This window comes from Macrobrachium rosenbergii, chromosome 14 (genome assembly GCF_040412425.1).
Source record: "Macrobrachium rosenbergii isolate ZJJX-2024 chromosome 14, ASM4041242v1, whole genome shotgun sequence".
Classification (NCBI taxonomy): Eukaryota; Metazoa; Arthropoda; class Malacostraca; order Decapoda; family Palaemonidae; genus Macrobrachium; species Macrobrachium rosenbergii.
The window spans coordinates 18171058-18189668 of NC_089754.1; the positions used below are offsets into that span (position 1 = coordinate 18171058).

The following is an 18611-nucleotide window of genomic DNA, read 5'->3' on the forward strand; positions in this document are numbered from 1 at the left end:
ATTTTTCAATTTTTACAGCAAAAAGAACCGGAATACACAAAAGTACGAAGAAAAGGTAGAAGAGATCCGCATGTAGAAAGTACAGGTAAGTAATCTATCTAAGATTTAGTTTTTAGTTTATATATATATATATATATATATATATATATATATATATATATATATATATATATATATATAAATGTATATTTTTATGTATATGTATATAAATGTATAGTTTTATGTATATGTATATATACATATACTGTATATATATATATATATATATATACATATATATATGCATGTATGTACATATGTATATACACACACAAAATCCTTCATAGTTGGATATTGTGAGACCTTAGATGCCCATCAAGGTATATTTTCTAGAAATGGGTTAATGACGTTCTGTTCCAAGGTCAAGGTTTAGGAAATATATGTTTCAAGTAAAACTTGTCTTAAAAATGCCCTTCGTGAAGTAAAATCCAAGTCAAGAAGAAAATGTGTGAGATTAGGAATGAGAATACTGAGCCAAAATAATGCAAAAAATAAACGAGAATCTAATAAGGGGAGATTGTAGGAATTAAGAAAGACACCAGTTTTAACATTTTAGCATCTCAAATTGTATAAAGCAGGAATGGAGAAACAGATACTGAGCTTGTTGGGAATATGTGGCAAACATTTTCACTATATTTCTGCTCTGTGGAAATAAATAACATGGGTAATGTTCCTGTCGAGAACAGTTAGGATATTTTATAACAGAGAAAACTATTCTAAGTAACGATGAACTTTTACAAACATGACAAGATGAATTCATTAAACAATTCCTTTAGGGTTACTAGCTTATCTTGAAATGAAAATTTGATGATATATCGGACAGTGGTAGTTTTAAGTAACATGTTTGAGTATAACACACTGAAAAGCAGATCACGAATGATGTACGTTAGATCAGAAATATTTCTCACAATACGTAACAGTATCTTGCAAACTTTTAAATGAACGGAACTATCAATTGCTCTGAGATATGATGTCAGCCTCCATTTTCAAAATTAAGTGTTACCATATTGTAATCCGAGTCGAACCATCTTCTCTTCTTCATTTCCAGAATCGGATAATCTTGGCAGCACAGATTCTGAGGTGAAGAAGATTCTGTCGCTGCACATGCCCATCAGTGAGTATGATACCTTAGGTAGTGACTCTGAGGGCACAGGTACCAGGGACTCGCCACCCACATTCGCTGAGTCTGCTGGGCTTGCTCACGCCCACATTCATGCTCATCCCGCCCACAGTAGCAGATCAAGACCTGATTCTGCTGTTAGCCAAATTCGTAGTAGTACAGATATATTCAAGCACCGTGTTAGAAGTAGACAACAAGGTAAGTTCAGGGTCTTTGACGTCCAGTGTTAATATTTCCTATCGTTTGAGAAACTTTAAAATGGAGATATTTTAATTTAGATTACGTTTTAGAGTAAGTTTCTTGAATTACTTGTCTTGGTCCCTCGATGAATAATTGTGTTTTGTCATTTTCTTCTTACAGCCTGCATTATTTAAGTACACGAGAGAGAGAGAGAGAGAGAGAGAGAGAGAGAGAGAGAGAGAGAGAGAGAGAGAGAGAGAGAGAGAGAGAGAGAGAGAGCCTTGGAAATGCCATATGTTCATTAGATATATGAATTGTGCTTTCAGAATCCACAAAATCACAAGAAAATAGTAGTTCATCGACGGATACTTCTAGTTCTGGACGTAGGGCACATCCTCGTAGGGGTAAGAAGTCTACGAAGAGGCAAAGTCGTTCAACATCTCGTGCCGGATTTGAAGAGACCTCCTTCAGGTAATATTCGGCGCAAAATTGACCCATCGCTTGAAATTGCCTTTTAATTTCATTTTTCAGATACTGTTCTACGCAGATCTTATTTGATTTTGTCAAAGAGATGATCTGTGTAGTACCTCGATATGTAATCCAACTCAAAGTTAGCATTTTTGTGCACTTGTATAAGCGTAGTTGCATGAAAAGATTGCTGGAATAAGTGAGTGTTCTTTTGCCTCTTTGCTTTGCAGATCATGTAGGCTAGTTTATGAGACTAGTATACATGGACCAAAGAAATTCAAATTGCTTACATTGATTGATTTTCATTAATTTGCAATTAGTGTTACAATGACTTTTTTAAAGTTCATGATCTTCACAAATATACCCCCAGAATAAAAAAAGAGAAATATCTCTGGGTGATACACCTTGTTATTGGCTAATCATTCCGCTTGTCATGTTCTCAGTATACACTCCTCTTTATGTATCGTGGAATATTTCCAACGAATGATTCATTCAGGCTTTGCATTTTTGTCGAAATGGTTTGAGTAGCACCGAGCGTTTCCAGTCTGGAGTCTCAGTCGTTTATAAAGTGTTTACCATATGCGAACTCCAGATTTTTTAACATTTAATTTTGGTTTGGAGTTTCTTCACCCAGGTTCAGTCAACATTGTTTTCTTTCTTTTGTGTACAATGGACAGTTTCAAGTTATGCCTTACATAGTCAAGTAAATATTTGTTTGGTATTTGTTGATTGTGTGTGTCTGTCGCACTTGCTTTCCTTTTCAAGATTCTCTAAGGATTAAAATTTCTGTCTTTTACTTGATCTCCATTTTTATCTATTTCCCCTGTGTTCAGAGTTTTCTGTTTAATATAATTCTAATCCTGATTTTTTAAGGCTTTATGTTGCAAAATATTATATTTAGTTATATGCTGTATTTGAACAAAGTTAAGATGTCTGGTTCATTGTGCTTTGCTTCCCAATTCAGTCGCTGTCATCATTATGATAATTAACATTTTTATGTTAGATTTTCCCTTCACGAGATTAGACGTGAAACGTTTTTGCACAAATCTCCTTTATCAGGTGCATTTTCTGCCTTAATTCCTATCTGGTTCAATCTTTTTTTTTTTATTCCCCTTTTCTTTGATTTTCAGGTTCTTACTGACCTTCATCCCACTGCTATCATATCTACCACTTTTCTTACTAACTATTTCTGATCCTTTCTTATCACAGTCTTTGAAGTGTTTGTCTGTTTTCTGTCTGCTGGATATAACTGCCAACAGTTTTTCTCTGTTGTTATATGATCTTCCCATTAAACTCGAGACGTAAAAGTCAGCCGTCTGTGATCATATCTTGTCGAAATATCCTCCATTTTCTTGGCTTGCTTCTGTGCTTCTGCTGCTTATAGCAGTTCAGTACGGGTCTTATACATGCTTCATAAATGTTGGCTCATTTCACAGATGTGGTATAATGAGAGTCTCAAGGAAGGACGGAAAGAGATTGATAATGAGGTCTATAAAACTTGGTGACATGAATATGTTTACAGATGAATGCATTCCCCTCTGTCATTCTTCATGAAACTTAACATCATGGAAAGATATTCAGAAGTATAGTCTGTACTTCACAACTTCTTGGTCTTAAGGGTGGATTATGAGGAAGAGAGAACTGCTGACAGCCAATTAGTGTTGTAAATTACTTAAAATGAGAAGAGTGATTTTGTTTTGGTAAATAATTTCGACAGAGCGCCTTCTTGAGAGAGGCCTAGAGAAACTTCATGAGGCTACAGAGAACCAGAGTTATGCATCATTTTGTGGAGCAACGTTCGTTGGAATCCATTCTCTGCGAAAGTTCTGAAAGAGGGACCTCAGCTCTGCGGATATTGGAGATCCAGTACCTGAGGAAAAAATGGTTGTGTTACTGTTGTTGATGGTGGAGACATATTGTGTGCTTTTTTCATGAGGCCAATAATTAAGAAGCCCTTGCAGAGTATCAGAAGAGGATGATCTGTGCAGTTGAAGAAGGCTGCTCACAACATGGCTATCCAAAATTCAGATGTACTTTTCTACTGAGGAGCCTTTTTGATAGCAAAGAAGTCAGACTGATTCATTACGAAAAAGAAAAAAATAGTGACATTGCAAAGTACAAATTGGAAAAAGATAGATAAACACTATGTAATAGTGAGTACTACTCGCTTACTGAAGGCTGAAACTAAATTGGATGGTAAGAGACTCTGGTTCATATCTCGAGTAGATGGATTTTCCCTTCTCAGCTTGGGTTGCAAGATTTTCGTCTTTCCAGATTTTTAGTTGGAACTTTCCTCCAGGGTCAAACCAGTACGTTCTAGTAAGGCAATGTTTTGTACCTTGTATAAATGAATTTGTACTATATTATATTACTATAAGAAGTTACTGTTAATTTGCATATTTTTTTATAATTACATGCCAAACTTACTTTTTTTCTTTTAGCTCACAGAAGATATTTTTATAATTATCCATTTGTTTTTGTATTGTGTCATATATATGAAGTAAATCTTTTATGGAAATACTCCACTAAAGTTCAAGTTGATTTCCTGGCTCGACTGACACAATTCTTAACAACTTTCACAGAAGTTTGTGCTTATAATTCCTAGAATATGTTGTGACAAACACCAGCAGTCGACAGAATTCTCAGCGAAGTCTAGATGTTAAGGAATGGCGAATATATCTTGTACATTATACCAAACACATCAGTATGTGGCCTATTTCTTAGAAAGATGTTTATATTTCAGTTTTAATCAGGATATGTTAGTTTCACTTGAGATTAAAAACTATGCAGAGTAAAGAATGGTAAAGCATATAGAGACACACGACACTATCTTTACTGACAAATCGACTGACCTAAGATATAATTACCATTGTTGCAGAAAAGTAAACCATGATGTCAGGCAGCGTCTATGAGATAAAAACCCCACAATGCTGCTAACATTCAGTAAACTCTATTATCTTATTTCCAAGGTCATCACTGATATTCCTTCTAAAGATCACAAATATAAAGGTTCCAGAACGCTACATTGTTGAACATCTGACATGATGTTTATCCTCACGAAAAACACTATCAACAGCTTCTAGTGATTTTAGTTTATAAAAAAGAACCTCATAAGATTCTGAAAGGAAAACATAGAAGGTATTAAAATGGCCAGTAAAGAACTTATAGTTTGTAGACGGTCTAGTAACATAGATCGAGTTCGCAGTCATTTTTGGATAAGTAAATTCTTTCTGACCTCCTAGTGACCAAACGGCTGGGCTATTAATACTTCCCGGTAGTCTTCAACTAAGAAATTGTTATTATCGTGAAAATCCAGGGAATTTTTTATGCATCGCCTCAACTTTATATCAAGAGAGATGCAAAAAAACGGAAAATTAGTCCAGCCTTTATATTCACATGAAAAGTTTCTATGCTTATGTGTTTTTATCTTCTTGGCTGTAGTCATTTGTTAGAAATTTTATTATTTACATTCATCAGTATGAGGTAAATATGAATATAATTTCAAAGCTGTTTTCCTTAAATATTTTACATAATCAAATAGCTTAGTTCTCGTATAATTCCATTCTAGAGTCTGGACACATTTTGAGGAGAATGAAATATTTCATTGATGTGTAAATACTTGAGAGTTGTATTTCAAAGACAGTGTAAACATTTGTACGTTATTATGTAATGCTCTATGTTACCATATGATCACATATTTTAGTTAACCGCGAATTGCTGTTAGGAGCCCTTATGGTGTCTGTCTATGGTATTATCACTATTTTCCTTACAGTTTTGTCTATCCTCTGCTTACGTTCCACTAGCAATGATGTCCGTGAGCCAGTTGTTATCTTTCTGTTAAGTTTTATGGATGAAACCTATAATGTTAAAAGTCCCTTTATTCTAGATCATTAGTAGTCTGAAGATTTTTTGTGCTCTTATTTTGTTTACGTTGTGCTTACAAGGTACATTGAGAGCAAGACAAGTGGAATATAGCTTCTTGTAACCACATCATATTACACACTGAGTAGGGATGCTTTGCTTTGTAATGAAGAACAAGTATATATTTTCCCCTATCAAAAACGAAAGACGATAAAAACTGAATTACTTTCCCATGCCTCTTATTCAAAGGACATTTGTCATTCTGATCAAAGGATGGAGCATTTAAGAAGTAGCTTTAAAGTGTAATGTACTACATGGTGGAAAAAGATAATCATAGTTATATTCATTTTTAGCATACTAGCTTGACTCAGTCATAGTATCCATCTCCTTTGTGTTCTCGCTTTGTCCAGAAAAATAATCATAAGCCCTCCCTGTGTTTTGCTTTGAAAGTGAATCCTATTGTATTTTGTGACGATTTTCTCCCAGGCCCCTCAAGTGAGCAGGTGGTGCAGAGTTGTGAAGAAGGCGGGCCGACTGTAGTCGAAGAGACTGTGGGCGTGGGCGAGGTCAGTGCCTTGACCCTACTAACTAATCCACTTCTCCACTTGTGGTTGTGACCCTTTCACTTGCGTGCTAACCCTCTCACCCATCACCCTGATTAGCACTGTGTTAGCTAGCTATTCATTAACCCGTATTATGTTTCATGTCCTGCCTTGAAAGGGCTTTATCTGAGATGTTAACCTGCAGAAACATTTTATGTTAGCAAACTGATGCTGTATTTGCCTTGAGTAGTAGATCATTTTTTGGTGGTCTGATGCTGACAATTTTTGTGTGAACAATAGAGAACTTTGTAGGCAGTGTCATGCTGCAGTTCTGTCTTGGGAAACAGACAACGTTTATTGACATTCTGACAGTCTAAGACAATGATAGTATTTAACTCTCATGTAATTCTTTCTTTTTCTTTTAAAGCTATTGTATGACAGTATAGTAAAACTAATGCCTGGCTGAACAAGCTTGCCGAAGACTTCTTGATATCAGCTGAATAAAATGTTTCACTGACTCGTTTCAGTGATATTTAGTAGTAACCAAGTGTGCTATATGTTAAAAATTCAGTTGCTATCAGAAATTACTTTGATTGCAGTTTGGGAAACATGTCATGCCGCAGTTCACCCTTCTTTGATTTTAGTTTGATATCCCTTCCCATCTATTGCTTCTGGTACGTGCTTCATTTCCATTATTTTACTCAAAAACTTTCCTTATAATCCAAGAACTGTATCATCTTCCTGTATTTAGCTTTTGATGAATGTGCGATTCAGAATTCTTGGTCATATTAAGCCATTTTATTTTTCTCAAATGAAACCTTATAAAATATTCATAGCTTGCTTCCAAAGGTTTTGGTATTAAAGCTCTCTTTTACTTACTAATTATCCCTTTTTTCATTATCAAGAGACTTTACCATTTCAAAGCTTCCATGACGTATGTGTATTTGCAGCTATTGCAACCAACCTCTTCGGTTTGCATGTGGTTTTTATTTAATGATTTTCAGGTGCTTCTCATACTTTTCCTGGAAAAATCTTTCTCCAGCCTTCTTGACAAGCTTTTTGTGGATTTTCTCGATAAATAATGAAAACATGAAAATAAAAAATAAATAAAAATCCATCACCAAATATTAAAGGAAACCAAACTGAAAAATGTTATTTACTTTAAACTGAACAAATTGAAAGCGAGATGCGTGGGTTTACTGTTGTCATCTGACATACGGCGTACTGTGCTGATATACTCGTATCTAAGGCATTCATATTCACTTTGTCAATGGAAAATCTTCATTTGCTTCAAGATATGTCATTTACATTTCAATTTTGTTTGTTCATCGCTATTGAGAAATGTAACTACAGGCATTCTGTATAGTAGATGAGTTCCGAAGATTTAAACTGTTCAAAATTAAAGAGGGTTTTCTCAATGAAACAGCAGCTTATTGAGAGTGAAGGTTCTTAAGTAATATGCGTAAATAATTGACTTTTTGTGTGATTTTTTTTTTATCATAGTTACAATAATTGTTAGTACTTCGTCCCTAAATGACGCCAAACTAATAACCTCTGTCCCTGCCAGCCGCGGACTAAACAATTAAGGGAACTTAATGTTAGACAGTTATTTCACAACTGCGATGGTAGTAAGGAGCCACTTTCGTATATATGCAATTTTGTTCAGAACATAGTAAGGGCCTGAGCAAGAATGTAATGTATCTGTGACAACTTGTGTTTACCATTGCAGGCTTAGGTAGGCTACCTTGGTATTTTACAAAAAAAGGTGTTGTGGTACGTATATTAAATGCTGTGCTAAATGCCTTTGGGACAGGGCGTTTATCTTCAAGATATATATTATAATTTTCCTGTATGAATTAAGGAATACGAATTTGTGATTTCTGTATATGGGAGGGTAAATAGCGATTGTTTAAACACATAAGCAAGACTCGTAGGTGTTGGTATCTCTAGAGATTTTCGGTTTTGATGTTCGAGGTGTGTGCATTAGATTTAGTTCAAATTAGTCTCTTTGGTATTATTTTCCTTTAATATCAGTCCTCGATACTGGAGCCTTTATTATTGCTTTGTCCTCAAGTCTCCTCAATATGGTTAATACGAAAATCATACTCAAATCTATCGCAAATTCACCGAAGTTATTTGTTTATTTTTCGTCTGTTGCGAGTCGGGGTCCCGCTTGGATTTTATTTGTTCCAGTGTTTTGTGGGTACAGATGGCTAGGATATCTGCAACGTCTCGTGTCATTTTTTTCATATACAATTGTGGATACGTCAACAATGCTGAAACCTAACCGATTCTTTTGTTCTTTGGCTAAATATAAAGGAGACGGCCGCACGACTATTAACATACCTTGACTAAGCAATATAGAAAAGGGTGTATAAGATTTAGTACAGGTGAGATAATTTGAGAAATTTACCGAGATAACGGAAAATTAACTGCCTTTTGGTTTATATTTTTGCTTTCATCCCCGAGGGACTGGTACTAAGCACGGCGTCCCGCTGAAATTTCGCCTTGATTAGTACCAGACCTTCGGGGATGAACGTAAAAATAAATTGCTCAACCATATTATATACACCACATTTCTGTATTGTTTAGACAAAAAAATATATTAATAAAGAATACTGTACCTTCGTGTGGCCTTAACATTTACCTTCACGAATTTAATGGGAATTTGGAAATTTGAATTCGGGCTTCAGTTCTTATTCACGGTTTGTTTAATGTGGACGTGTTATTCTTCTTTGGATTACTTAGGCAGAGTTCACTTTTTGTTTTAGCGTGTCCAAAAGCTTTTGACATTCATTCCGTAACACATTAGCAGTTTAAAGATACAGGTGCTTCTTTTAATCTACAATTATGGGGGACTATAGTGGAAAACCTGGGTTTTTGGGTGGGGAAAAGTGCAAAATCAGAGAAGTGGCAAAGAAAATCCTGGCATTCTAACATCCCCATGAAAGCCTACTACCGCAAGTTCTGATTCAATAAGGTAAGGTTATTGAATGTTTGGTATTGTAGGAAATTTATACTTTAAAACAATGATATTCTGGAGTTGAAAATATTATTTATTTTCATATGTTTTAGGCTAGTGAGTGTTTTGAATGTTTTAGACTAAGTTTGCAGAAAATTAATAGGCTAGTTCTGTGTTCAGAGATACTAGACCCTTTGGTATTATTTCACTTATGGACATTAATTGCTTTCAACATAAAATATAGGTTTTTCTGTTGTATTATGATGTGATTTGAATGATTTTGAGGTTTATTTCCATCGCAAATGAATAATTATCCTTCCCCGGCAAATAATATACTGTATACAAAATTAATAAAATTACGACTTGTCAGAATACTGCACCCCCCTCTCCATAGCTAATACGGCAAAACTGTGTTTACTGATTACAGTTTTGCCGTATTAGCTATGGAGAGAAGAAGTGCAGTATTCTGACAAGTCGTAATTTTATTAATTTTGTATACAGTATATCATTTGCCGGGGAAGGATAAGTATTCATTTGCGATGGAAATAAACCTCAAAATCATGTAAATCACATCATAATACAACAGAAAAACCTATATTTTATGTTGAAAGCAATTAATGTCCATAAGTGAAATAATACCGACCCTTTTTATATCCTACAATTACGGGGACCCAGGTATTTGGGTGAGGAAAAAAAAAAAGTGAAATACAAGGGTGTACTCTAACGTGCTCATGATACCTCTGCAATTTTTTATGTAAGGTAAGGTTTGTTGAAGGTTTTTAAAGTAACATTATGCGATAGGTAAATAGATCCTGGTAACCTAGGCTATGTTAGGGGTGGAGGATGCCAGGTAGGGACCATACACCCAAAGTTAGGTTAGGTTGCTACCCTATTATTTATTTTAATTTACAGTTACCTATGTACGGTGCCTTAGGTTAGGTTAGGTAGCGGGGCGTCCAGGGGGTACGAAGGCCCCTGGCCGGGTAAGGGCGTGCTTAATGTTAGGATAAATGCATCCTTGTATTTCGCTCATTTTGTGTTTTCCGCCACCCAAAAAAAAAACCAGTTTTCCTAGTGAGCTAGCTCATAGTTGTAGGGTATAAGGTGAGGGAGGTCCATTACCTCAAAACTACTCATAAACAGCATTAAAACACAGGAAAATCATATTTTCACCACAGGAATGTGATTATTGTTTAAAGTAAAAATTTACCGATACAGTACTTACTTGAAATAAGAATCTGCTGATTTTTGGGTATTTTTTTACTTAAGTTATTTGTTGTCTCTTTTAGAATTTTCATTTACATATTCTTTCTTGAATTTGTGTTTCTGGTACTGATTCGGTTTCATCATATGCCACCATTTAATGATAAGAAAAATTTTCAGTTCAGGCATTTTGGAGAGTATTATAAAGAACTTAATGGTTATGATATTATGGGTGTGATGTTTAGTGGCGTCAAATTGATTTAACGTTAATTCCTCCTAAAGTGAAGAGAAGCATCTTGGGTTACTTTCTCCAAAAAAGATTGCTAAAAGAAATCACTGTCCTCGCCCATTGCATAAGACCTTTTCCATTGCAAAAAAACAATTGAATATGTACCAGTGGTTTTCATAAACTTTTGTCCATAAGAACAAAATTTTCCAACAAAATTCATAGTTTATAAGACATTATCATGTTGTTTTAAGCTGGAAATGGTGCTTAGAATCTGGATGAGATTGATATCATGCTTCAGGTAAGGGAAATAATCCTCATTTTCCTGATTTAAAATCTGTCGTTAAGATGATGGCTACCGTTTCCAAAACCAGGTAAAGAATTTGACGTTATAAAGTAGTCGGCGTAATTTTACGGATAAGTTTTGTTAACACAAAATGTCAACCTTTGTTGAAATTTAATAGAACTTATTAACTTTCAACAAAGGTTGACATTTTCTTGAGTGCCTCACTTGGGAGAACGTACTACCTGGTTGTAAACGGAAATCAACACCTTTAAGTAAGGTAGGTCCTCGTGATTTTTATAAAAAAATAAGGTTAGAAAGTTACAATTTTGCAGCCATTCGAAGGAAACCTTACTCTTTTAGTAAGGAGTTGAAATAAATAAGTTCTTAGATACCTTTTAGCATATTGCAGTAACGTATTTTAGCAGGAGACTCTTTATATTGAGGGCCTTAAGATTCGTGAAAATAATAACACAAAGCAGTTGTTAATAGAATGGTCACAGTTCTAGGGTCATAAATCAAGAATGTAAGGATTTTTTTATATTGCCAAGTACGTAAAGCCTTTGCATTACTCTGTAAAAGTACGTACGGGAAGAATTTCTTCCCCTCATCTTATCGTTGTGATGACCTATAAAATTGCTATAATTTTTCCCAAGTTAGTCTTAGAAATTATATTGATAGCTTAGACGTTAGCTTTTCTGAAGGAGGATTTAAAGAGACGAGGCCACCCATTTTCCCAGAAATAACTATAAAGGATTCTTGGAAGGACGTTCACTGATGAGGTCTTCGGTACGTTTGTGGAAATTTGTCTTAATGATATAAGGGAACATTTGAGTTGTTTTAATAATTTCAGTGTTATTCTGTTTAGAATTAGCATAATAGAATTCAAGAGCATTGCCTGTTTTTGCTTCGCTGCTGATTCTTAGGTTTGGGCATAAATTTCACTCATTTCATGATATGCTAAGTTACATTTTCAGAGTAGTTTGAAAGTGAAACTTACTCAAGTAAGATTACAAAATTTATCCAATAGAGAATATTTAGTAGTTAATTTTGGTAATCTTTATTGTCGATAGAATGCCTTAGTTATCATTTAAGAAAGGAAAAACATGTTTTAACGATTAGTTCTGATGAGAAATTGTACATTTTTTACTCACGCAGCAGTACAGTGACCCATAGGTGGATTTTTGTATTTTACGTTGGAATAGTTTTGCAAAAAATTACATAACGACCTCCAGATTACCATGTGATAAAGTGTGTGTAAAAGTTAAACCTTTATATGCATTATATATTTGTAGTGTTTTACCTTTACCAGCTATTTTGCTTAAGTGATCGAAGTCAGTTTTGCAATCAGTTGTCTGTCTAAGCTAATTTTTTCTGCGCAATAGCGTTATTGTTGCAATAATAAAAAATATCAATCCAAACACCCCTTTTTGTACTGTTCAGGTCAAACGGTATGAACTTGCTTCAGTTTTCTTGCGTAGTCAAGTGGTATGCCTACATGAAAAAGATATTTTGTCATGTAGGGCAGCATATTTGGAAGCAGCCACAAAGCGCCCTTTTTACTGTTAACATAAGTGGTCTCTCACAAAGCCTTTGAGTTTTTCTCAGTTTTATCAAATGGCTCGGTACCATTCTATCTGTTATCAGGTTTTCTTCATAAACTGAACAATGCTTGTATCATTCCTTGCGTGATTTTTTTCCTTTTCATAGAATTACTATCTGCTTTGATTATGTAAACAGTCCGTAAAACCTTTGTTTGGCACTTGTTGGAAATGAACAATTAAAGAAATACACTATGGCAACAAATTATGTTACAAGAAAGATAAGGGAATGATACTTTTGTGCCATGTATTCAAGAGATTATAAGTGTACTTAGATTAAGAACAAATGAGAATGTGAATAAAAAACACTCGTGAAAAAAAGAGAATGTTAAACTTTTGACCGCGAATCAGTGGCTGACCTGAAGAAAGACTTTGAATCGTAAGTCCCTTTTCAAATCTGTCCCACATTTGCAGAATTTACAAATGTGTGATGACATCGCATAGTGAATTACATTAGGTTTCAGTTCATTGAATGATGACAGGGATCGGCCAGTGAGATTTCATACTATTCGATTTCACTTATTTGAAATTTTTAGGTAACGTAAAATAACCCATTATTTTGTCTTGGTTGGTTACTAACAACTGGGTACATTTTTACGGATGTGTGACACTTTTCGATGATTAAAAATTATCAGTATTGTACTTGGCAAAAAAGGAATTCATTAATTAAACTGTTACTGGGATTGTCGACAAATGCCAGTAATTTGTTTTATGACAGAAGCTGAGATAACTACCAAAATTAATGGAAATTCATACTAGTGGTTTCTCTTGATTAAGGACACTGAACACTAGAAAAGTTTGATGAATACGCAGGTCGCCATTGTGATATTACTACTCTTGTTTCTTCTAAAGTTAATGCCATCTTTATATAATCCTGTTACGTGTTAATGGAAAACCTTATTTAGCTACTTTCATCATAGTAGGTATCAAATTTTTTTTTATGATACCCGTAGTTTGGTTAATAAAGCAATCAATGTACGTGTGTTCACTTATTAAGATATTAATAGGTCATGAAATCCTATTAAAAATTTAAAAAGGTTTTAGACTCCTAACTGAATGTTTCAGACTCCTGTTCTCTTAAACTTTCTTTCAGTCCTGACCTTTGTTAAGTAAGTACTTTCTGTTGTCATCACCATGACCCTCTGTTCTGTCAACCTTGAGAATATAAAGTCCCTTTTGCTGTAAGAGCTTGACGTTTTAAGCCTTTTGTACTGAGTATGCTTCTGTCTCTTTAAAATATTGTGAACTTTGCACCGTTTGCACTGCCATTACGGGTAGTAATGGAGTTAGATATGTTATGTTTCCAAGGTTCTTAATGGCTCTGTCTTACCCTTCAGAACGAAGTTGATGTTTTACAGCATGCTGAGCTGTTCTCTTCAACACGCCACTCTTTCCTTTCTCTGTTTGGTAAACTAAATGATTTACGATCTTTTGTGAAATAGCTCCGTTTTCTGTTTATGTATTTTCATTTTACATGGAATTCATTTTCATGTTTTGTTGAATAACCACCATCATACTGTCAGTACTTAGCAATCAAGCTTTGTTTCTTTTTTGGAACTGTGGCATTTACATAGTGAGCTCTGGTACAAGACCTTATATTTAACTACCATTTATATTTTTCATATATCATAGTACTGAAGACGAAATATAGATAGCCACTCTAGCTGACTTATTTGGTTTTTGCATATACGTGTCTTTCATGGCCAGCCATGAATAGTTTGTTTTTCCGTTATTTGTACCTCGTGCTTTATAACATGAAACATAATTATGACATAGCAGACCAATGTTTTTCTTATGAGTTCCTAACATGTTCTTCCACTCCATACACCCCAATCTTTCCGTAAATCTGCACATCCCTAAGCCTCGCCCTGGACGTCAACAGCCGGCCTGCCTTCACCCTTTACTGTTACAATTATCTTAGATGTTAATTAGACTAAGCTATCATAGATATGTTTTATTCGGCCTTGAACTTGAGTCCCATGGAGCATCGAACACCTGCTTCACTAACTCACCAGTGTAGAGCTTGGATTAAGCATTAACCCGTTTTTCCAGAAGTTCACTTTGAAGATAGATTTCTGTGTGTACTAACACACGAACAAGCCTTAACCTTTGCACTTTACCGTATTTTTATGAGGCACCTCACGAACGTTCCGTAAACTTTGGATGAGCAGAACTGCCCTTGAGTTGACATTCTGCTATTTAGTGTCTACCTCACCCATTCTTGCTGTACAAGGGTTAAGGATCAAAGGTAACTTTTGAACAGAAAAACAAAATGTTTTCTTGCATAGTCCAGGCCTAAGGTTGGACAGATATAGCATCCTTATACTTTATTTTTGATAAGCGTTGCAGCCCTTTGTTAATTTCCTGGTCTGCTAACTTTGGAATTTCGTATCTTGGAACTAACTTTATTTCTGGTATTTTAGATGCTTGGCTTAACCCTTAACATCAAGTATCTACTTTGTTGGCTTTGAAATAAGTTATTGTAGTAATGTAGAAACCACCTTTTTTGCATAACAGGATAGCCTAACATTGTCAATGTTTATATGTATCACTGTATTCATTTACAGGTGTTTTGGTTGTTATAAGTATTGTATTTCTCAGCATATGTGATTTTGAAACAGATTTATGGTAATGTACTTGATCAGTACTAACATGTTTCTGCCTATACTCAAGCCAGTGTCTTTTTTGAGTTTACCGTTGTGTTATTGCAGTAGGCATGTTACATCATCTATAAATTTCCAGTACAACACTTGAAAAACTGTGTGGCTAGTTTTGTGACAGTGTAGAAGCAGTGGAACACACTGTGCTTCTATATAGTTGTCGTAAATTAATGTTAACCGCATCCTACCAAGGAGTTGAAAAAGTAAATATCAGTTTCAGCATGTTCCATTTAAAGGACCCCGATAATAGTTCAGACTAATGTTGAACTTTCCTTTGATGATTTAAATAGGCATGCCATCGTATACAACGAGGTCTACAGAGTCATTTAGAAACCGGTAATATAATTATTTGCTGCTGAACTTCAAGTTTGTCAGATGACACTCTGAAGGAAATATGATAAACAGATTTGCCGATAAATTTATGAACAGGTGGTTAGTTGTGGCATACTCCTTTTCCTGTGACCAGTAAACTTATTACTGTATTTGAGTCAATAGTATACTTTTCAATTCACGGCAGATATTTTGTAACTGCTTTCTTCTTGCCAAGCCTTCGACTGAAGTCCATTGTGGTTGCATTCCTGTATTTGGTGACTTTCATTGCTGAAAGGTCAGCATATCATTTTCACTGAGAAATTGTCACTACTAACATCAGTTATCGAAGATCCAGTAATTTTTATATCATCATTCACATTTTTTTTCTATTTGCTAAGGGATGATTTGTGTCAAAGGTTTTGCAGCAAATTAAGACAAGGAGTAAACCATTTCGGCATGAATACATTAGCGTTTATACGACATGCGTAAATATAGGTTGAAAATTATATCACTGAGCATAAAAAAAGAATTGTTTACTTTTCCGGTCTTATATGAGCGATTGTTGTCGCTACTTTGTCGCAGGATTCATTACAAGTGCAGTAATTTATGGCCCCTTTATACCCAGCCATCACTTGAAATTTCTTTAGGAATTGTATGGCAAGTAATCAGATGCTTGACAAGAATGGCAGCGAAATATCCACTCGAGTACATGGAGATTGCCTTACAATGCTCCTCATGTATGGATCTTTTTGTGCGATACTTCCCGTTTTTAATAACTTACTATGGTTGAAAGAGAAAATCTCTCCGGTATTCATACTGATAAATATGTTTTCGGCTAACGATTTTAGCCTGACTTGTTCTTACTTTTTAAAATACGACAGAACCCAAATTTTCCATTATGTTTAGAAAAGCCTGTTACCTTTATAGAATGGCAGTCAAGTAACTGGAGTCTTTCCGTCTCTCAACAGTCACGCACCTTCGGATCGGCTCCCACTCACCGAGCGCCACTCTTCCGTCGGCGCTCCTCCTCCACCTCCCCCTCGAGGTTTCTCAGATGCAAGGGCCACCTTTGCCGAGGGTGACTGTGATCGGGGAAGTAAGCGCGGAGCTGTTGGACTTTCAGCCAAGTCTCACCACATCCAAAAATACTACAAAGGAGCGAGACCGAGAGAATCCGGCTATCAAATAAATGTTTGATATCACCTTCAGTTGCGAGCGTCATTCCATAACAGCTCTACGAATATCAATATCAAATTCTCTTCTCAAATTATCCTTTTCTCAACCGCTTTGAATGTGTTGTAAGTGTCCAGAGAGAAATGATGCATTTTTGGTGTCCAGTGCAATATTTGCAAAGCAGGTATATCATCATCGTCGTCTAGATAAGTGCGTGCCTCATTTTGGTTTTGAGGAGATTTCGCGGTCCTCTTCAGCAAAATAATTGATGTTGTTATGGCAATATTATGGTAACGAAAATCTTTTCTTCCTTTTTTTCTTTACTGAAGCGACGGGGGAAAAAAAGATGAGTGTTTTCTTCGTAAGAAGTGTCTTGTGTCATCATCAGTAGTCAGTATTAATCTGCATCCATTGCCAACCCCTCTCAGTCATCTCATCACGATGATTTTTGATGATGGCGATGAATTCTAGAAAGAATAGTTCAGTCGTGCTATAAATGTGGTCGTAACACAAGCGTAGTGAATTCTATACTAACTGTCAGTCACGTGGATAACCCCATTGCAGCCCAGCAGGGAAGGACAATGTTGGCCCATGGTGCCATGCAGGGACTCCTCTCAAAGTAGGGCGAGAATCCTCCTCGTCTCGCCACGTCTTAAAAACTAGCGTTGCTCTTGTCCGAATTAATGTGTGGTTGAATTGCCCCTATGGGGCGAGCAGACGTATAGAAGACTTTCAAGTGGCTAAAATGTGATGTATGAATTACGAGTACATTGACGCCTAGTCTTTGTGAGACAACATCTAGCTACGAGTGTTTTTCTTCTCTCATATCCACGCCATGCAGGCAGCCAACATTTCTCCGTGTTATTATTGTGTAGTGTTAGATGTTCAATACATTGCCAAATAACGCCACAGATTTCACCATAGAATCTGTACGACAATAGTTACTGTACCATATACCACATTTGCAATAACTACAGTTAATATTAGACATGTACAGTAGTTTGCCTTGTTTCTGATTTGTGGTTTGCTACAAACAAAAACGAAATTTTGATATATTTTGCTGAACACATTCAGCAGGAATCGTAGCAAGTGGCCAACCGATTTCATTTTTGCGCCATGCACTGATTTATTCGCAAAAGATTTATTCAGAATGTAATTGGGTCTTGAAATTTTCCATCTTCCACTATTTATTCTACAACGGAAACATTTGATTTTCGGCCATACATCCTTATTATATTTCGATGAAAGAGTCTGTTCCATTAACAAAACTTGAATGAAGAGCAGCACCACCATGTAAACAGGCAAACTACTTAGTGTGCCATAGTGACATCACTGTCTGCGGATGATTTGTCTGTAGTTGGTCGAAGCCAGTTTATACTTCTTGACTGATTGCACCTTTCGATGAACGTATTAAATGGGATACGAAGTCTCTCCAAGACAGTAATAAAAGATGTAGCTTTGTCACCCGCTCGACGTATGCAAGGCGTATGGGACGTGTATGACCTGGCCTGGCCACATTACATGCTCATCATCAGGATGGTAGACTTGTCCGTTAGTAGTCATGCTAGTCATCATGAACAGTCTGTAGCTATTTGTTTCTCACCCTAACGAGGCCTCAGGTAGTAAACTATGTATAGTTGATATTAAGCCATGTAATGTATTGTTCTTTTTTATATCCCTAGTCGTAAGGATCAGTGTTTCTTAAATGCGGGTGATGTTGGACTTTCTTTTTCTATGATTTCTATTCTGATTCCTACTCACATCATACCAGCACAGAAGTGATTGATCAGAAATGATTACCAAAAAGAAGCACATTCTTTCATATTTTTTCTCAAAATAGGGTAGTCAGAATATTGTAAATTTGGATACCTACTGATATATCGTATATTGCTATTTTTCCATCATTATTCCTTAGCAGTAAGCTACAACGGATACCACTAGTATGCCTATGTTTTAAAAGGCACAGAAGGAATACATGATG

General features: G+C 35.6%; 1 protein-coding gene across 1 annotated transcript in view; it reads left to right on the top strand.

Moving 5' to 3' along the window:
- The window catches only part of Dscam4 (Down syndrome cell adhesion molecule 4), a 215175-nt gene extending 197307 nt beyond the window's left edge, over positions 1-17868 (top strand). The window contains exons 38-41 of the mRNA XM_067115984.1: positions 19-85; positions 1088-1357; positions 1666-1810; positions 16426-17868. Of these exons, the coding sequence (XP_066972085.1) occupies positions 19-85; positions 1088-1357; positions 1666-1810; positions 16426-16654 (711 nt within the window). The 3' untranslated portion in view covers positions 16655-17868. The remainder of the gene's footprint in view (positions 1-18; positions 86-1087; positions 1358-1665; positions 1811-16425) is intronic.
- Positions 17869-18611: the final 743 nt, after the last annotated feature.